Consider the following 22,085-nt stretch of genomic DNA (forward strand, 5'->3'; position numbering starts at 1 on the left):
AGGATTTTGACCCCCAAAACCCCCCTTGGGTGCGCCACTGCTTGTATGTATCATTTGTAAAAAAAATCTTGATAAAAAAAAACATTAATTTTTTGACTTGCAATAATCTGTTTTAATATATACTTTTAAATACTTACAATTAGCCTTATTTTATGCGTTTACCTTGGTATCTAAAATACACATCAAAATATAAAATTAATTTCTAATTCAGTAAAAACAAACATTGTAGTCTTACACCAGAGAGGAATGGTATAAAATATCATGTATATTCAATAACAAATAAATCACTTTTCCACTGACATTATGCACAACTTTGCAGAAATAAAATTGTAGCGACACCTCCGATCTTGTCGCTCCACTCAAAATATATTTATTTTTTGGCGCGGGTTTTGGGACGTCGCAAGGAGGTGGAAATAATCACGCTAATTAGAATTGTAAAGTCAACCACACAACAGAATTTATTGCTAATTTACTCACTCTTACATCTATTGATAAAGTTTTAGTTTAGACTCTCGGGAGCGGAATACAAATGTTCGATACAGCGAGATCGACTCGACTGAGCGCTAAAGGCCGTCTTACTCCAATCGTCAAGCAAACAAAACAAAATTTGAGTTTTTCCGTCGTCAGACCACGGGCGCGCGCGCCGAAGAAATCACGATTTTAGCACGTGGTAGCGATTCCAAAACAACCGATCACGCGGCTGTCACAAGACAGGGCCGTTGATTCAATCGCTCTTCATCATATTAAATATAATATCTCGTATATTTATGCCTGCCTGAACATGCCGCCCGCCTCGTATCCGGAACGGTACGATAAAGATTTCCCTTGTCTCAATCTATCGGAAGACGACAAATTTGCGAGATTGGTCTCACAAACTCAGAATCTTTAGTTTTTACACTAACAATACGGACATGTCCATCGTCGCCGGGTCGCGTAGAGATAACACGCGCAAGAGTCCATTTGGAGGGCGGTAACAAATTATTTCGTAAGAGCACGAGTTCTCCTGGTTTAATATCCGGGAGCGAGCGCATCCACTTGGATCGTTGCTGCAAGGTGTGCAGGTAATCACAGGACCACGCGTTCCAAAAATGTTTGAGCATTGAACGAACGCGTTGATAGCGGGAAAGGCGATTTTCTTGTACATTCATTACTGATTCCTCTGGAACGGTGAGGAGAGAGGCTCCAATGAAAAAGTGCCCTGGAGTAAGCGTCGTAAAATCATCGGGATCGTTAGTCATGGCAGAAATCGGTCACGAATTCAAGCATGCCTCCACTTGACAGAGAAGGGTGGAAAATTCTTCTATCGATAGCGTATGCTTGCCCACAATGCGCCTTAAATCGTGTTTCATGCTCTTCACCCCCGCCTCCCAAATACCGCCGAAGTGGGACGCAGCGGGGGGAACAAAGTGCCACGTAGTTCCATCGGCCGCTAAAAGCGAGCCGAAATCCGAATCTTTGACGATATTCCGGAATGTATTTGCCAATTCTCTCTCTGCTCCTTGAAAGTTGGTCCCGTTGTCACTGTAGACATCGCTGGGGATGTCGTGACGCGAGAAGCGTGACGACAAAGCGTTTAAATGCTGCGAGAAAAGCCTCGGTAGATAAGTCGGAGACTAACTCAAGGTGTATAGCGCGGGTCGCCAAGCAAACGAATATGGACACGTAAGCCTTGTGTGAATGTTGTCCTCTCCCCTTTTTCTATAGGACGGCAAATGGTCCCGCATAGTCAATGCCCGTGTGTGTGAACGGGCGAGATGGCGAGACACGTGAAGTTGGAAGACTTCCCATAATTTGCGTCGGAATTAACGCTCGTTGGCGAGCGCACGGGACACAGCGATGAATAGCCGACTTGACTAAGTTTCTTGCGCCGATAATCCAATAGTTCTGTCGGATGAACCTGATAGTCAACTGTGGACCTCCATGTAACGTGTGTTTGTGGGCATGGTCGATGATCAAGTCACTGATACGATGACGAGGCAAAATAATTGGATGTCGCTCGGAAAATGCGAAAGGGGCATTTTTTAGCCGCCCGCCGAGCCGGATCGTGTCGTTTTCGTCGAGGAATGGCGTTAATTTTATTAAAGGACTTTGAGATGATATAGGTTGCTTTCGAGCTCCTTATATTCTGAGGCGAAAAGACTGAGCTGAGCTTGTTTGCACCAAAAGATGCGTGCTTCGGACAATTCAGCGGCGGTAAGGCGAGAATCGGTTCTCGCGGTACTTGACCGTTTCGATCGTGCACAGGCGATAAATCGAAGGACATATGCGGTCACTCGAAGTAGGCGCGTCCACGATGATAGCCGATGAGGAAGATCATCGAGCGCAAGCGGTTGCGGCACGTCGTTGATATGTGCGACAGCAGCCTTGCGAGTTTCGGTGTTGACGCCACGGGTAATTTTGTCAGAACTCTTGGGAGTCTGACGGGGCCATAACTTCGACGACTGTGTCAACCAAGTCGGGCCCAACCACCATAGTTCGCAGGACGATAGATCAGCCGGAGCGATGCCGCAGGATGCAATATCCGCGGGATTCGAGCCAGTCGGAACGTGACACCAAGTAGCTGACGGTAGTTCTGTTTGAATTTTCGACACTTGATTTGCTACAAACGTAACTCACGTGGAGGGATATTTTTTAAGCCATTCAAGAACGATTGTCGAATCAGTCCAGCAATAGGTTGGAATACTAGAGAGCTGCATCGTTTCAATAACGTATTGTAGCAATTTGATGAGTAATACGGCACCGTTTAACTCTAAACGCGGGACAGACAGAGTTTTAATTGGCGCCACTTTAGATTTGGCTGCGATAAGCATGACCTTGACGTCATTTGAGCAGGTAATTCTCATATACACCACGACACTTATAGCTTTAAGTGAGGCGTCGGAAAAACCGTGATAGTCGATACTGCTCACATGTTTGGATTGTCCGGTCCAGCGGGGTATCCAAACTTCGGTGAGAGACCGGAGAGAATCGCGATAAGTTTCCCAACATGTGCAGAGATCCGCGGGAAGCGGCTCATCCCAGCTGCATGTTCTAATCCACAATTCTTGCATCAGTCTCTTAGCAATAATGACCGGTGTAGCCCATTCAAGGGGGTCGAAAATTCTGGCTATGGCCGAAAGAATCGAGCGTTTGGTCGCTACCGCAGTGGGTGGGAGCGAAATATGGAAGGAGAAGGAATCATCTCGTGGCAACCATGAAATGCCGAGAACTTTAATGTTGTCATCCTCTTCTAAGGAGTGATCCATGTTGATAGCTCGATCATTAGGCGGTACATCTTCGAGCATTTCGGTAGCGTTGGCCGCCCATTTACGCAGACGGAATCCGCCCGCCGCGATCATATTGACTAATTGAACTTTATTGCATTGGCCGTATCAATATCGCCGACACCAAATAAAATGTCATCGACATAAGTCTCGTGTAGTAGAATGGAACGTGCAAGAGGAAATCGATGGCCTTCATCTTCGACAAGTTGGTGTAATACCCGTATCGCGAGGTATGGCGCGGGAGCTGTACTATACGTAACGGTACGTAGACGATACGACTGGATGGACGATTGCGACGACGGTCGCCACAGAATGCGTTGGTAATCGGCATCTTCGGGATGCACCATTATCTGCCTAAACATTTTCTCAATATCGGCAAGATATACGTATTTATGTTGTCTCCATTTGATTAGTATAGACATCAGATCAGTCTGTAGCTTGGGCCCGGTATGAAGATGGTCATTAAGAAAAGTTTTATTCGATGTAGCACACGACGTGTTAAATACGACCCTCAATTTAGTCGACAAACTTTTGCTCTTCACCACGGGGTGATGCGGTAGGTAGACGACGGTGTCGTGAGACGATTCTGGACCGGTGACCAGCTCCATATGTCCCAAGTCTAGGTACTCCTGAAGAAACGCACCATATGACGCAGCGAGATTAGCATCGCGTGACAGCCGCCTCTCGAGTTTGTCGTACAATCGAGTCGCGATGCAGCGTGAATCTCCAATATGTGGAGGAAATTGTTTAAAAGGAAAGCGAACAATGTATCACCCGCTCTCCTTTCTCGCGTGAGTGGTACGAAAATGATTCTCGCATTTCTCCTCGTCCGCGGTAAAGCTTGGTTTCATGGGAACCTCTTCAGTCTCCCAGAATCGCACGAGAATTTGGTTGAGGTCAATGTCCATGGTATTGACTGTCGCTACGCAAGCTGATGCATTGGAATCGATATCGCGAGTAGGGCCAGTGACAATCCAACCAAAGATCGTTGACTGGGCCGTGGGACTGCCGAACGGACCTTTTCGAAGTCCATCTAATAATGTGGCTCCGTATAGATCCGCTCCAATTAATATTTGTATCAGAGTTTGATCGGTGGGATCAGTATCGGCTAAGTCAAGTCCTTGTAAATGCGGCCAGCCAGAGACAGGGCTGTGCTTCGAGGTACTGTATGATGTTATCCGATTAAACACGTAGGCCGTGACTGGGAGAGAAATGTCGTTCGTTGTGCACGGCTCGAGCGAAAGTCGTATCATCGTTTTCGCCATACCGGAATATTGGGCGCCGAAACACGTCACGGGCAAAGTCGTCCGTTGGCGGGATGTGTGCAGCGATTGAGCCAATGTCTCCGTGATAAACGTATGAGTAGCTCCTTAGTCGAGTAACGCGCGTACTCGTACTATTCGATTTTCGTAGGTACGCAAATTCACCCACGCGGTGGCGAGTAGCACGGTAGAATTTTTCGGTAGACACGTTGACGCAGTGAGCACTGACAGACTGGCAGTTTATGTTTTCGCGGCGCTTGCGTCAGCGGAGTGGTCGGAAGACGGCGCGCTCTCATTAGTCTTGTTATCGCGGTGTAAATATGGTGCGCTCTGTCGCATTTAAAACATTTCTGTGGATTTTTACACGCACTGGCGGAATGACCGAGTCGCAAGCAATTCATACATTTTAATTTTTTCGCTAGGGCGAAACGTTGATTAATGTCCAAGGGGACGAATTGATTGCATCGATAGAGTAAGTGCTTTTCTGAGCAAGCCGGGCATTTACGGGAATCTTGTACGGACGCGTTATTCGCAGTATGAATTTTCGCTTTGCAGTTACACGACTTTCCGGATACAGTATCGCTCGCAGTCGAAGAATTATCGTCGTCGAGACCTCTAATTTGCTTTGAAATAAACTTTAGAAACGTGTCTAATTCAGAAGGATCGTACGAATCCCCCAATTCCATCTGCCACTCCTGACGAGTGCGAGGAGGCAATTTTTTAGTAAGTATAAAGATCAAAGGATCGCTCCATTTATCGACAGGACGCCCGAGATTTGACAACGCCTCAATCGCTAATTTCGTTACATCGCGTAGATTTCGAAGCGCGCTAGCTGATTCGGTTTTTACAATCGGTAAGTCAACGATCGCTTGCAAATGAGAATTAATAATTAGACGTGTATTCGCATATTCGCCCGTCAAGGCCTTCCATGCGGGCTCGAAATTATCTTCGGTGATTTTAAAATTGCGCAATAAAGCGGCAGCATCGCCCTTAAGTTTGGACATCAAATAATGCAACCGCGTGACATTATTTAGTGACGAATTATTTATCACAAGAGTCTCGAATATGTCATGAAAATGAGTCCACTTTAAACGATCACTAGAAAATTCGGGGAGTTCGATACGGCAGAGTTTCATCGCGGAATTGTTCGCAACTGTCGTGTTAACTGAGCTGGTGTCACCTGAGTGTCCCGGGATGGAGGGCCTTTCGGAGAGCGTCTCGATGAGATCGGCCATGTAGTCGGAAGCGTCGAGGTACTCCGCCTCAGCAAGAAGGAATGTACCTTGTTTAAAATAGTCCAGCTGCTCTCTTTCTTCCTTGGAAGCCCCTTGAAGGAGTTGTATGTTGACGAGCTGAGTCTTCTCCCACAGCTTCTTCAAGGCATCGAGACGATGCTTCACCTTGGCGGCCGTGAGATTGCTCGCACCGAGTTTTTTCAAATTTGTTACCGAACGAGAGATTTGTCCGATAAGAACGTCTTGCTGCGTGATCAGCTTTTTGAGCGTTTAATGAATAAACACTAAAGTTCACTGACTGTACGGCACTAAATGTCCATCGTGTATATAAGTCGTTCGCGTCAATCACGACAACTTATTTGCTCGCGAAGGAATGCATGCGCGACAAGAGCAGGTTATTCGCGTGAAATTATTCTCAAGGTCGCTCAACCCGGCACTTAAACGCGTGTTGTTGCGCGGTATAACTATCACTGCCTTTTGTAATCCTACGCGCCAAATACACGGCGCGCAAGCACTCAATGGAATGTCAATATTCACTAATGTGCACTGAGAAAGTCACGACTCTTTTCGACGTTCACCCGCTGCATCCGGCTCGAAGGACCATTAAATGTAGCGACACCTCCGATCTTGTCGCTCCACTCAAAATATATTTATTTTTTGGCGCGGGTTTTGGGACGTCGCAAGGAGGTGGAAATAATCACGCTAATTAGAATTGTAAAGTCAACCACACAACAGAATTTATTGCTAATTTACTCACTCTTACATCTATTGATAAAGTTTTAGTTTAGACTCTCGGGAGCGGAATACAAATGTTCGATACAACGAGATCGACTCGACTGAGCGCTAAAGGCCGTCTTACCCCGATCGTTAAGCGAACAAAACAAAATTCGAGTTTTTCCGTCGTCAGACTACGGGCGCGCGCGCTGAAGAAATCACGATCTTAGCACGTGGTAGCGATTCCAAAACAACCGATCACGCGGCTGTCACAAGACAGGGACGTTGATTCAATCGCTCTTCATCATATTAAATATAATATCTCATATATTTATGCCTGCCTGAACAAAAATTATTTTCTGATTTTTGAATGTGTAGTGCAGTTTAAAACACACAGTCAAAATATGTCTATATTTTTAAAATAATAATTCTGATTTTTCATAAATCACAGTGGTTTTATAAAATGTTCAATTTTAACAGTTTTTATTGGACTGTACTTTAGACAATATTATATTTCTCTGTGTTGTAAGACAAGAATGTTTCTTTTCTACTGTAATAGAAATACATTTTCGATTTTGATACGTATTTTAAATACTAAGTTAATCATATAAAATAAGGCTAATTGTAAGTATTTAAAAAAAGCATACCCACACGGAACAAAAACCTCTAATGAATATCCACTAGTGATGTCCATCATGGAGATTCGAAACCTCTATTAGATATCTATGTAATCTCCTATAGATGTCTACTAGACATCTACAGGATTACATACCTCCATTTGACATCCATTAAATATATTCATAGATATCATATGGAGCAATCATAGATGTTCCATAGATATTTCATAGAGCTTTGATGGATTGTAGTTTCTGTTTTGAAATAGAAGCATGTGCCTTCCACGGGTGTTCTTTCGGGATGATACTTCGTAGATCCATAGACGAGGAAATATGTATTTCTTCTTAATTTCAGAATTTATTTGTGCCGAATGTGAGATGCTTCTGAGTACAAAGTGGGTAGCAACACTTAATTACGTATATAATTGCTCAACGAGATAAAATATCGAGAGCTCGTTGTCTAACGTGGCGACGAACGAGACGTACAACGTACAAGTGCATAGGCGCGCACGCTCGCGCGATGGCAGCGATGCGAAGACGCCGAAGGGCGTCCAAAGAAAAACAGTAACAACCGATACGCATAAAAAAACGCCTTAGCGCGCAGAGCGGTTGTTTTGAATAAATATCTAACAGTTTCAATTTGTTAATAAAATTATTTGAAAGTAAAGTCACAAATATGATTGCGAGATAGTCTTGTTTATGTAGGTGTTAACAGAATGTCACGACTGTGAGACAGTCGAGAACTGTGAGACAGTCGAGAACATGGTGACATTCTGTTAATACCTACATAAACAAGACTATCTCGCAATCACATTTGTGACTTTATTTCCAAATAATTTTATTAATGACGAATTGAAACCACAATCTTTCTACTAAACAGATTTGTAACGTTAGCTCTGAAAATGGCTGAATGATCAGTCGAAACGTTTGACATCGACGATGCCTTAACAATATTCGTTACTATGGATACTGATACTTCTATCAAACATCGATAACAGATGTCTAATAGACATTTATGATGGATTTATATCGTCATTTATCATGGAAATAATATGGATTTCTAATAGAAACCTATCTAATATCCACCGTAGAGATAGATGTAGTATGGAGTTATGAAGATTATATGGACGTCTATTGGATATTATGTTCCGTGTGGATATATTGAAACAGATTATTGCAAGTCACAAAATTAATGTTGTTTCTTTTATCAAGATTTTTTTACAAATAATAGACACAAGAAATTAAAAATATCTTTATATTTCATGCTTTAGAAATAAAAAATATGGCATATATCATATACATTCCCAGATAGCACAAGGACATCCATTGTATGTCCAGTGGACATCCACTTCTGGACATTGGGACGTCCATACGAAGTCCAAATAATATCCATTGGACATTCGATGAATGTCCATGGGACATACATTTTTCACAACTTTGTACATCCACAAAATGTCCGAAACATGTTCGATTTTGGACCTAATTTGCATTGATTTGGGACACCTTCTTAAATAATAAATTTTAACGAAAAATAAGAAAAGAATTATTTAATCTTTGTTTAAAATAGTTTATTCTTATTTTATATATTTGATTTTATTTTAATATAACAAATTCTTATTCACACATATATTTTTTATACATTTCACAACTTTTATAAATTAAAAATATATATTATGATATCTCCTATATGAGATCCTAATATCACATTCAGTAATACTTTGGTCTTTTATAATAAAACATATTCCTATATATACTATATATATAAGTAACATATTCTATAATATTCTTTTTAAATAAAATAATAATCTTTTCAAGTAAACTTTTAAATAAATTTTTCTAATACAACAATCTTTTTAAATAAACTGTTTGTCAAATAAACTTATTCTTTTTAAACGAACTTATACATATATTATGATATTTATATAGATACGCGCGCGCGCGAATAGTGTTCCTTATTATTCACTGTCTTCTTGAGTGTTCGCGAGTTTCTTTTTATCCGCATCGGACCTTTCCTTCGCTCTTCTTAGCCATTTTTTAATACCTTCTTCTAGATCTTTTTTTAAATGATTCATTGTACGCTTCTCCTGCAGCTGAAGTAAAATATATTAAATAAGAATAAAAATGTTTTTAAATTATTTTTTTTATGGTTTTCTATCGTTATAATTACATTTTGAATTGCTTTTACTTGTTAACGTTTCACAAATATTATATGCCTTATCAAGACTTTTAGACTTTCTGATACATATATCCTATAGAATCAGGGTCTAGCAGATCTAATAAAGCACATAATTACAATTTTTACGAAACGTCAACAAATAAATAAGCAATTTAAAATTCAACAATCCAAAAACCGAAAAAATAAAAGCTAGCTAACCAAGTATTATTAATCAATATAATGGCAATGATTAATCAATATATGATTGGCAGCATGATAGCGCAACATTGATTAATGGCAATGATTAATCATTGCCATTATATTGATTAATAATGATTAATATGATTAATCAATATTGCTATTATGCTGCCAACAATACAATTGACAACATTGTTGGTAACATAATAGCAATCTCACAGACAGCTGGCTCTTTGGAAATTAATTATTTATTAAATTAATTATTTAAAAAATTGTGATTAATTGTGCTATTATTAATGTAGCTATCATCATTATTATTTTCACTAAGAATCTCTTCATTATCAATGGCCTCTTCCTCATTATTTATTAATTCATATTTATCATTATGAATGGCGACACATGTTAGTGATAAATCTTTACTCAAATTTTTATTTACATTAGTCGTGTTTACGAGTTCATCTCTTTCCTGCAGTAATGATGATATATCATTATGAATGGACTCTACGATATTGATAGATGCATCAGCTATTTCTTTTGCACGTGCATAATATTTTCTATTTATTTTAGGCATTTTTAAGAATTATATTACTCACCTGACTGGACTGCTCGTACAGAATCTAATGCTAGATAGAATTTTCGGTGATAGTTGTACTCCGAGAAGGGCGTTGGGTATTGTTTTCAATCTCGATTTATTCGCTCTGTACCTTTCACCGGAAAACTTATTTGCCACGCTATATTGAAATAATAGACGTCTTGATTTTCTGAATACTTATCAGGACTGGAATAGGACAATCTGCGTATCAAATCTATATAAAATGAATAAAACATAACCTATTATGTGTAACTCATCGTATAAATTTCCTTTCTAATTCATAATCGAAGACATATATTTATACATAATTTCAATAAAGTCTGATACTTACCGCAAGAAAACAGAACGAAATTGAAGACCAAGGCGCGAGGCGCTTGCCGGTTTCTCGATAACACAACGCAGCACAGAATGGCGGACAGCGGCGGGAGAGAGTAGAGAGCAGAGATATCACTTTCGACTGGCCTCGTACGTGTGCGCTCGGCGCAGGCGAGAGGTGGTAGAGAGTAGAGACAGAGGTTGCGTTCCGTTTTGCGCATAGCACGCATCGTTCGCATCGCTAATGCTTAGCGCATTGGCTGCGTTTCGTTTCATTATGCGCATGATACATGCTTTGAAACGGAACGATATTGAACGCATTAGAAGCGGAAAATCAAGGGCGGTATTCATAGTCCCTTCTTATATTCAAAATCGTCTTAAGCACGGACTTATATTCGCTCTCTTCGTCAAACATAGGGCGGTATTCATAGTCCGTTCTTATATTCAAAATTGTCTTAAGCACGGACTTATATTCGCTCTCTTCGTCACACATAGATTGTGTCTGACGAAGAGAGCGAATATAAGTTCGTGCTTAAGACGATCTTGAATATAAGAACGGACTATGAATACCGGCCAATAGATTGTGTCTGACGAAGAGAGCAAATATAAGTTCGTGCTTAAGACGATCTTGAATATAAGAACGGACTATGAATACCGGCCCAAAATGGATTCCATAATAAATTGCGCTATCAATGTGACAATGTTTTTAATTGATGAAATGAGTGACAGTAATAGTAGTGAATCATCAATGACTCTTCCATTATGACTCTTCTTATTTTGACACTTTTTCCAATATCGCTATCAATCGCCATATGCAATTACGCAATCGCATGGAACGCATATGGCCGGAGCACAGACTTTTGCATAAAGCATAATGCATAAGCATAAGGAAATTGATTGGTCCATTTCCTTATGCATTTGCTTATGCTTATATATAGACCAATCAATTTCCTTATGCTTATGCGTTATGCTTTATGTAAAAGTCTGTGCTCCGGCCTATAAGCTGCTGCAACTCAAACTTGAGGTAGCTGATGCGTGTATTATGCGCTGCAGGTGGTGGGGATCTAGGGAATTCTAAGCGCTGTTCATGCGCGCATTGAGTGAAACGGAACGTTTTCTATGTAATTCGTGCGCATAATGTGCGAAACGGAACGCAACCAGAGTTAGAACAAAAGACGAAAAATCGCGCGAAACATTTCGGCTGCGTTCCGATATTCACTGCAAGTACTGAAAATCTATAGTGTACGTGACATAAACTATAGATTTTCAGTACTTGCAGTGAATATCGGAACGCAGCCTTTATGTCCAAGACCGAAAATCTTATGGACGTCCAAATAATGACTACTAATGGATATCCGAAATCGAATGTACGATGGATATCCATTTCATATCCCCGGACGTGTGGATGCAAAATGGACATAAAATGGATGTCCATAGGATATCCTGTGCTATCTGGGTTTATTGTAAAAAGAGTATATCAAAGAAGAGTATATGTATATGAAAATATAAATATATGTAAATATACTTTATTTTTTAATTAATTTTTCAGAAAATAATAATTTTTTAAATAAACAAGTACCATATGGTATACTCTTTTACTAGACTGAAACACTTCACTGCGTTTGCCGCGTCGCGCATGCGCGAAAAACCGGGCCAAATCTGGCTACACTGAGTACGATATTTCTAATTCATTGAGCTGTTTGCCGACTACACAAGCTATGTTTTCTTTTCAAATAAAATAAAGACAACGGGAGCGACTTGGTTTTTCTTAAACTTTCGAGTGGCGCAATAAACGTGAAAAATATTATATTCATGATCGAACACACAATTGCTTCTTCTCATTTGTTGTGCCATTAGCATCCTTCCTATGTATGTTTTTTTCACGTGAAAAATTCCAATTTTTTTTCTTAAATACAAAGTCTCATTTCTCGAATATTTCTCGATCTCATCTATCACTCAAGGAAAAAATTCTTCGAGATATATTATATTGAACGTGAAAAATAAAGCGGGATAACTTTTAATTTTTGCGCTGATAGTGAAATGCATCGATACGACGATCTCTGTGCAATGACTTTTTAATTTAAAATATAATAATGCAAAAATACATATCTATTGTTGTTTTATGAAGCTTTATTTATATTATTTATTACAGACTCTTCGTACCACATAAAATTTGCTTACAATTAACATTATAATATTTGCGTCGACGTACAATACGTTAATCGCTTTTTAAATATTATGCAACATTATAATTAACATCACATTATTCGATTCTTTAAGACAAAATACGTTACTTTCAATAATTGATTAATGGAATAGAATATGAATAATATGAATTTATTAATATACATATAGCGACAAAACTCGAAATCACATGCATTTTATTATTTTATTTAATGTAAATTTGAAATATAGTCTAAAAGTAATTTAGAGAAATTATTTCTATTGACTTTATAATTGTGTACTCATCTGATTAATTTTTTATTACAATATTATTGTCATGAAAAGTAATATTAGAATAAAAATATTTTTATTAAACAATATATGTTAATTATTATATAAATATTATTGTTGTTTTAGTTTCGGTATAATATAATTTTTTATAAAAATCATAGAATAAATAAATAAATATCAATATATTTATATTAAAAATAATAGTTATCTGTCCATTTCCTCTTGCTTCATAGGAGGACGATAAACCTTGCGTGTACACTAATAATATTGCAAAGAATTGCATCTAATTTGAGAAACAAATTATAATAATTAAAATTTTTTGTAAAATTTTGCATTTATGAAATTATATTAAAACTTATATAATTAACATTATAATTGACAGAAAAATTTTTAACATTATAAAATATTAATTTGTGAAATAAAATACATGATGGATATTTATAGAAACGTGGAACATATATAAATTTATGAATCTTTTTATAAAAAGTTATGTTGATTTAAACATAAACATAAACATAAATAAGCAAGAAACATAAACATTTGTAAGATATTTTATGATCATTCAGACTAGTCAGTAGTAATCGGTGTATATTATTGAATATTAAAGCTGTGTTATGCGAGACAAGGCTGTGTGTGCTCTATCAAAGCTTCAACAAGTAATAAACGTTTTATTAAAAATTTTAAACCAATTTTTTTTAATAATTAAAAAGATATTGATAACTTAAGTCAAATTCAAATTCATAAATTTTGTATTAATTTGATCGCGCAATCCGCAAAGATGATAGCAGAGTAATGTATAAAAAATACAAAGATTGTTCGATGGCTCGTTTTTTCTTAATCAAACGTTTAATCCACAATACGTTATTTGCAATTGAATGTTCAATAATATTGTACTACTTATATTTTATAGACATTTATTAATTGCAATTTATTTTGTTTAAATTGTAATTTTGTTTTATCCGAAAGCTTTCAACTTATCACTTTGATATGAAATACATTATAATCTAGAATAATTGGCAATATAATTGTTAAAATAAAGATTTAATATAAGAAATAATAATTTAACTTACCAATTGTATCCTTGTTACATATGGTTTAATAGGGAGGACACTTTTTTGAAGATTTGAACTCCACGCAGCCAGAAAATAATAAATATACATAATTACATGCACGGAACAATTAATCAAGGTAACAAATGTTGCTCTTTCGTCTAACATATATTTTAAAAAATACCAGGCGAAAGCTACGTTTGACACGTGATGGTATACGTGCACACCGGAAACCTGATTCTGTTTTTTCTTTAACACAAATATACAGGTTTTAAAATAATTAAAAAATTTCAATAGTAGAATCCAGCACATCATATTGAAGAGCTAAAACGAATATTATTGCATATTTATAAAATGTTAAAATAACTAAAGAAATAAGTATTATTTCTTAAATTTTGATTATTTTAAACAATACAAGCAGCAATTATACAATTTAAAATTAAAAATTATAGAACGAGACTTATTATCTATTTAGCAATAATAATAATATTATAAATACATACTCTAATCGCACTAAGCAAAGTTGGATCTGGTATAAAACATAAAAAAGTATATTTCGAAAACCAACCACTAGATATGTGTTCCTTTACTACCCAAATGTTTGCCAATATTTGATCTATATTGTAGACCAACATGAAGGTTTTCAGCTTATATGGTGGCTTATTTTTTATGTAGCGAGGGCCAAAACTAAGAACGAAATACAAGTAAGCAAGAGTTTAAATATAACTTTGAAAGGTGAACTTATAAACAGCCAATTGCAAGTTAGTGACTCTGAAAAAAATATAATAATAATAATGCAATATTTAAAAACAAATACAAAATTTGTAATATACATATTACATATTATATATACATATTACATGTATATATATATATATATATATATATATATATATATATATATATTTATATACATGTAATATGTATATATAATATGTAATATGTATATTACAAATTTTGTATTTGTTTTTAAATATTGCATTATTATTATTATATTTTTCAGAGTCACTAACTCGCAATTGGCTGTTTATAAGTTCACCTTTCAAAGTTATATTTATAACTCTTGCTTACTTGTATTTCGTTCTTAGTTTTGGCCCTCGCTACATGAAAAATAAGCCACCATATAAGCTGAAAACCTTCATGTTGGTCTACAATATAGATCAAATATTGGCAAACATTTGGGTAGTAAAGGAACACATATCTAGTGGTTGGTTTTCGAAATATACTTTTTTATGTTTTATACCAGATCCAACTTTGCTTACAAGGGGAGCACCAGAGATTGTCCCCTCCGATTTCATTGAACTTAATATATGTTATACATCTATCCTCCCTCTAATTCATCTTAAAATAATAGGACCCACCTCTCAAGCATTCGCGAGAAAAACGCGTTTAAAGATTTACGTGTGTGTAATGTACCGTGTAGTAAGAACAGATTGACAGCTAAGCAGCGTAGCCTAGTCGGTAAGGCGCCTGACTACAATACTGCATATTACTGGTTCGAATCTTATTTTTTCCACTTTTTTTTTTTTTAATTTTTCTCGCAACGTACTATTGTGGTGTATGTTTTTAAATATTTAGCCTGTAAAATAACTGTTTTAATTATACAATTGATTACATTTCAGAAATTATAATAAAATTCATCTATTTATTAATGTTTTTAAGGTTTTATGAATAAAATTTATGTAATATGAGAAAGTGTTAATAAAATATTTTATAATATATAATGAAAGGAAAGGAAAGTAAAAGGAAAAAGTCAATAAAAAAGTCAATCTTCTATAACAATATTCATAAGATTTTAATCAGCAAATTTTTAATAAACATATATTTAATCATCTTCGGAATGAGATTCATTTTCGGATGAGTTACATGTTTTGGGATGATATTCATCATAGAAACATACAAAACATAATATTTTGTTACAATGAGCACATTGAATAAAGCCCACATTTTTACAACTACATAATTTTTTAATTATTGCAATAGAAAAACATATTTCGTTCATATTGAGAAATATCGGTCTCTCTTCTATTAATTTTGATGCATACCACGCATATAAAAGCATCGGTTTAAAAACGGGAGCGCTCAATTGATGCAATAGCAAAGAATGTATTTTAATAGCATCTTCACGAGTACCTATTTCTCGTTGTTGTTGTAATAAAGTAGAACAATTTTGCAACTTTTTAATAAAATTTTTTACTTGCCGAAAAAAATAAACGTCGCATGACAAGTAAAAAATTTTATTAAAAAGTTGCAAAATTGTTCTACTTTATTACAACAACAACGAGAAATAGGTACTCGTGAAGATGCTATTAAAATACATTCTTTGCTATTGCATCAGTTGAGCGCTCCCGTTTTTAAACCGATGCTTTTATATGCGTGGTATGCATCAAAATTAATAGAAGAGAGACCGATATTTCTCAATATGAACGAAATATGTTTTTCTATTGCAATAATTAAAAAATTATGTAGTTGTAAAAATGTGGGCTTTATTCAATGTGCTCATTGTAACAAAATATTATGTTTTGTATGTTTCTATGATGAATATCATCCCAAAACATGTAACTCATCCGAAAATAAATCTCATTCCGAAGATGATTAAATATATGTTTATTAAAAATTTGCTGATTAAAATCTTATGAATATTGTTATAGAAGATTGACTTTTTTATTGACTTTTTCCTTTTACTTTCCTTTCCTTTCATTATATATTATAAAATATTTTATTAACACTTTCTCATATTACATAAATTTTATTCATAAAACCTTAAAAACATTAATAAATAGATGAATTTTATTATAATTTCTGAAATGTAATCAATTGTATAATTAAAACAGTTATTTTACAGGCTAAATATTTAAAAACATACACCACAATAGTACGTTGCGAGAAAAATTAAAAAAAAAAAAGTGGAAAAAATAAGATTCGAACCAGTAATACGCAGTATTGTAGTCAGGCGCCTTACCGACTAGGCTACGATGCTTAGCTGTCAATCTGTTCTTACTACACGGTACATTACACACACGTAAATCTTTAAACGCGTTTTTCTCGCGAATGCTTGAGAGGTGGGTCCTATTATTTTAAGATGAATTAGAGAGAGGATAGATGTATAACATATTGTTGCGCCTACTTTGGTGGCGGTAGGCGCTGCGTATAGATTCGGGATTCGCCGTGCTGGTCAAGGGGGCTTTGGCTCGGAGAGTTTAGAATAATTAAGCACTTCTGAATATATATAGAATAGCTTTTATTTGGTATCTTCTTATTACACTTGTCACCTCACTTATTCGGCGACCGTACTACCGTGGTTACGCGTGTACGCGACGTGTCGTGCTTCGTCCGGAACTTTGCTGATAAAAACCCGCGGCGCCTTGTGTGCCGCCTTAATTTATACGGATCAGTATTTGGAACACAATGAGACTTGAACTATATCGATCCATTGTGTTACCAAAATGCTGATCTGTTTAACCTACTTTAGACGCAAGTGACACTCGGGCTTCTAAGAACGAGTGCTCGCGTCAGCGCCTAATTGTTTAATAATTAAATAACTTTTGTCACAGGATTCTCGAGAAGTGGCCTCGATTAATGGCCTTCTAAATGTTTATTATTGTTATTGCCTAATTAACCTATAATTATTACGTTGTGGTCTTTCGACACACAACATCCCTCCCCCGTTAAAAGAAGAAAACGGAGGTACGAAGTTTTCGTTTGTTTAGTGCAGTTGTCTCAGTAGTAGCCTGAGTAGTGCATGTTATAATGATTTACAATTTTACGCATTCCGGGGTTGCGAGAGTTCTCGAGTTTCCCTTTTTCTTTTTGCTAGAACAATTACCATTCCTATTAATAGAGTTAACACAATAACTACGATGGCTACAGAACTAGTGACCATAGGATAAATAAATATTGGCTTTTTGAATTGCACAACATTACTTTCTTCTAATTCCTTGTTAATTTCTTTTATTTCTCTTCCTAAATCCATGAGTTCCTTAGGGCTCTGGATGATTTTCTTTAATTTTATTGGTCTGATTGCCTCCTCTGGCTTATTTATGACCGTCTCTTTTATTAGAGTTAAATTAAATTTCGGCAAAAAGGCTTGAATGCTAGTGTCACTTGTTGACGTTAAAGTCCTGATGGTCATGTCCGTCGTAATTATTTTACAATTATTTACTAATGTAATTCTACCGGTGCGTTCAATTTTGATTCGCATATCCCTTTTATTTTTGCACTGTATAATTATTTCTTGTTCTTTATTAGTCGAATACAGCCATGAATTTTCTTTGCTTAGAGCTATCCAAATCGTTTGGTTAGATTTAATATATCTAACGTCGCACGCATTTTCTTTCGCTAGTCCCGCGTACAACTGTACTTCACAGAGTGCTCTCGGATTTATAGAATATACTGGACTGTCTGGTTTACAAATATACTGATTTACGATTTTTACACACTTACTTAAATTTTCTACCGTCATGGTTACATAGGAGGGTAATTCCAGATTAACGGCAATTACATGTTGGTTTATTTCCGTAAAGGTAAATAGTTCGCCATGGTTATGGACAGGTAGAGGAATTATCTTTATTAACTTATATTTAGGATAAGATACAAGTGGAAATCTTAATATAGTGTACACAGTGTCGTTCGCATAATATGCGTTAACAGTGGTCAATTTCTCTAGTAACGGCCATCCACTATTTTCGAGGGCAAAGGGGAAGTGCGTCCCTTGAGGCAAGTGTGGCGTTATCGCTCGCAATTCGCTAAAAATTTGCTCTACCGGAACTAACCTAGGGTGTATAATTCCGTGTGTAGCGTAGGACAAGTAGTCATATACGTTCTGTACGTCACGTTGTAAATCGGTTAACATTTTATTAATAATAGTATAATATTCGTTTATTTCTTCGCTTTTGATAATTAACAATGTGCCGCTGTAGATACGCTTATCTAGATCGTATAATCTTTCGTTATTCTGTTCGATGGTTTCTTCTAAATCACTGATATGCGCTATTGTAGTATTTAATACTTTTAATTGGTTATGCGTTACGTGCGTAAGCGTCTTCTGGTTACTTTGTATTAGCATCAGTTGTTCGTTTATTTGTTTTTCATCGTCGGCGTCCATAGTGCCGAATAACGATTTAGCTAGCGAACCTATTCCGTTAATCAGTCCGCGCTTTCTATTTGATGAATCCTTATAGATACTGTTTAATCTGTCTATTAGTGCAGCTAATCTAACTTCATCTTTCTTTATTAATTCTAACAGATTCGCGAATTTGCTTTTCTCTGGACGATTTGGATGTATCGTGTCCCTTGTAGTTGAACTCGCATGTCGCTCATAAATTCGACCATTATTTCCATCTGCTCAGTTTCGCGATTTCTATGCGTTCCAGCCTCTATTACGGTCTCTTCGCCCTCGTTACTTAGTTGTTCGCGTAACGATTCTATATCCTCGTCTATCGCGCTGGCAGTTATGTTGCGCGGTGCTTGGGCCATCGTGCTCCGGTATCTTATCTCGCGCGGATCGAATATACTGCTATCGTATGAGGTCAGTTCGGACTCGCTATTTGCTGACGCGCGACTCGGTGTTCTACTGCCTATTTGTCTGTTTCGACGCGTTTCCCTATCCTCGCTTTCGGGTATTAGACTAGTATCTATTTCCCCGAAAGAGTAGTGTCGATTTACTTCTATATTCTCGTGGACTTCCGGATTCTCGCTCGCGTTTTCGGTACTAGAACTCTGTGTTTCGAGTTCGCGATTTCCGCGTGTCGCACGCTGTGTTCCCTGACTCGGGTTTATAAGTGCGCTTATCGCTCGTTGGCCCTGGCTGCTGAATAGCCAGGATCGATTAAGTTGCACGTTGGGGTTATCGCGTTCCTCGGACATTAACGCCGCTTAACTTTTAGTGTACAATTTTTTGTCAGTAACTTACAGAATTATTATCGCTCGCATGTTGAATCGCTGCTCGTGCCGTTGCGTCGGGCTGTCTTCTGCGTCCGGCTGTCGGCTGTTGAGGCAGGTCGCGGTTCGTCTCTGCGATAAGGCCGCTCTGCTCAGGTTGCGCTGATTCAGCTCCTGCGGCGTTCTGCTAGGCTCACGCTGTCCCTCTGCTGCTTGCTGCTGCGGGTTGCTTCGGCCTTGTCACTTTCTTGGTCACCAGTTTCAACACTTTAACTTTCGTTTTGCGTTGTTTTTTAGCTCTGGCGCCTGCGCTTTTAACTCTTCGAGTTAGGCTTCTTGGTCCAGCTGCAGCCGTGCCCAGGTCATCAGGGTATTCAGAACATCCAGGTAAACGGTAAAGATGGCGAATCCCACCGCTGCCACCAATTTGTTGCGCCTACTTTGGTGGCGGTAGGCGCTGCGTATAGATTCGGGATTCGCCGTGCTGGTCAAGGGGGCTTTGGCTCGGAGAGTTTAGAATAATTAAGCACTTCTGAATATATATAGAATAGCTTTTATTTGGTATCTTCTTATTACACTTGTCACCTCACTTATTCGGCGACCGTACTACCGTGGTTACGCGTGTACGCGACGTGTCGTGCTTCGTCCAGAACTTTGCTGATAAAAACCCGCGGCGCCTTGTGTGCCGCCTTAATTTATACGGATCAGTATTTGGAACACAATGAGACTTGAACTATATCGATCCATTGTGTTACCAAAATGCTGATCTGTTTAACCTACTTTAGACGCAAGTGACACTCGGGCTTCTAAGAACGAGTGCTCGCGTCAGCGCCTAATTGTTTAATAATTAAATAACTTTTGTCACAGGATTCTCGAGAAGTGGCCTCGATTAATGGCCTTCTAAATGTTTATTATTGTTATTGCCTAATTAACCTATAATTATTACGTTGTGGTCTTTCGACACACAACAATATATTAAGTTCAATGAAATCGGAGGGGACAATCTCTGGTGCTCCCCTTGTTAGTGCGATTAGAGTATGTATTTATAATATTATTATTATTGCTAAATAGATAATAAGTCTCGTTCTATAATTTTTAATTTTAAATTGTATAATTGCTGCTTGTATTGTTTAAAATAATCAAAATTTAAGAAATAATACTTAATTCTTTAGTTATTTTAACATTTTATAAATATGCGATAATATTCGTTTTAGCTCTTCAATATGATGTGCTGGATTCTACTATTGAAATTTTTTAATTATTTTAAAACCTATATATTTGTGTTAAGGAAAAAACAGAATCAGGTTTCCGGTGTGCACGTATACCATCACGTGTCAAACGTAGCTTTCGCCTGGTATTTTTTAAAATATATGTTAGACGAAAGAGCAACATTTGTTACCTTGATTAATTGTTCCGTGCATGTAATTATGTATATTTATTATTTTCTGGCTGCGTGGAGTTCAAATCTTCAAAAAAGTGTCCTCCCTATTAAACCATATGTAACAAGGATACAATTGGTAAGTTAAATTATTATTTCTTATATTAAATCTTTATTTTAACAATTATATTGCCAATTATTCTAGATTATAATGTATTTCATATCAAAGTGATAAGTTGAAAGCTTTCGGATAAAACAAAATTACAATTTAAACAAAATAAATTGCAATTAATAAATGTCTATAAAATATAAGTAGTACAATATTATTGAACATTCAATTGCAAATAACGTATTGTGGATTAAACGTTTGATTAAGAAAAAACGAGCCATCGAACAATCTTTGTATTTTTTATACATTACTCTGCTATCATCTTTGCGGATTGCGCGATCAAATTAATACAAAATTTATGAATTTGAATTTGACTTAAGTTATCAATATCTTTTTAATTATTAAAAAAAATTGGTTTATAAAATTTTTAATAAAACGTTTATTACTTGTTGAAGCTTTGATAGAGCACACACAGCCTTGTCTCGCATAACGCCCCTGATAGCACAAAAAGTTTCAGTTATGTTGCAGGGACCTTTCAACATTTCAATTGTGTATCATTACATTTACAATGTTTCTGAGACTATATCTTTTGAAATATTACAATTGCAATATTTCTGTAATCATCTTAATTAAAACCTTACATTTTAAATGTATCTGCAAGCAGTGGCGCACTTAAGGGAGGGGGGGTTTGGGGGTCAAAATTCCCCCCCGAAATTTTTAATATGCTCTATTTTTTTATTAACTCAACAGCAAAAAGTAAAAAATCTGTAGTTAAATAAAATGCGTTCAAATATTTGTATTTTTTGTCTGTTTTTAATTAGAGTCACAATTTTAATAATTTAAAATTCACACCAATATTCTTGCACA

General features: G+C 36.7%; 4 protein-coding genes and 1 long non-coding RNA gene across 5 annotated transcripts; 1 reads left to right on the forward strand and 4 right to left on the reverse strand.

The window, feature by feature from the left end:
- Nucleotides 1-1,250: 1,250 nt before the first annotated feature.
- LOC105675914 (uncharacterized) lies at nt 1,251-3,338 on the reverse strand. Its single transcript, XM_012373414.2, has 3 exons — nt 2,741-3,338; nt 2,088-2,599; nt 1,251-1,580 (listed from the first exon to the last, which is right to left on the reverse strand). The coding sequence occupies exons 1-3, from the start codon at nt 3,336-3,338 to the stop codon at nt 1,251-1,253; spliced, it is 1,440 nt and encodes a 479-aa protein (XP_012228837.2).
- Nucleotides 3,339-3,343: 5 nt separating this feature from the next.
- On the reverse strand, nt 3,344-3,871 carry LOC105675922 (uncharacterized). The gene has a single exon (XM_012373426.1). It carries the CDS (start codon nt 3,869-3,871, stop codon nt 3,344-3,346), a length of 528 nt encoding a protein of 175 aa, XP_012228849.1.
- An 815-nt stretch (nt 3,872-4,686) lies between these two features.
- LOC136999008 (uncharacterized) lies at nt 4,687-7,252 on the reverse strand. The gene is made up of 2 exons (XM_067352403.1): nt 7,247-7,252; nt 4,687-6,006 (listed from the first exon to the last, which is right to left on the reverse strand). The coding sequence occupies exons 1-2, from the start codon at nt 7,250-7,252 to the stop codon at nt 4,687-4,689; spliced, it is 1,326 nt and encodes a 441-aa protein (XP_067208504.1).
- Nucleotides 7,253-8,772: 1,520 nt separating this feature from the next.
- On the reverse strand, nt 8,773-10,515 carry LOC105675940 (uncharacterized). The gene is made up of 3 exons (XR_001101322.2): nt 10,365-10,515; nt 10,035-10,247; nt 8,773-9,178 (listed from the first exon to the last, which is right to left on the reverse strand). It is a non-coding gene; the product is annotated as an uncharacterized lncRNA (long non-coding RNA).
- Nucleotides 10,516-11,649: 1,134 nt separating this feature from the next.
- LOC136999009 (very long chain fatty acid elongase AAEL008004-like) lies at nt 11,650-21,741 on the forward strand. The gene is made up of 4 exons (XM_067352404.1): nt 11,650-11,715; nt 11,951-12,020; nt 14,855-15,033; nt 20,946-21,741. The coding sequence occupies exons 1-4, from the start codon at nt 11,650-11,652 to the stop codon at nt 21,255-21,257; spliced, it is 627 nt and encodes a 208-aa protein (XP_067208505.1). The 3' UTR covers nt 21,258-21,741.
- The last annotated feature ends 344 nt before the right edge of the window (nt 21,742-22,085 follow it).

Source organism: Linepithema humile, chromosome 3 (genome assembly GCF_040581485.1).
Source record: "Linepithema humile isolate Giens D197 chromosome 3, Lhum_UNIL_v1.0, whole genome shotgun sequence".
NCBI lineage: Eukaryota > Metazoa > Arthropoda > Insecta > Hymenoptera > Formicidae > Linepithema > Linepithema humile.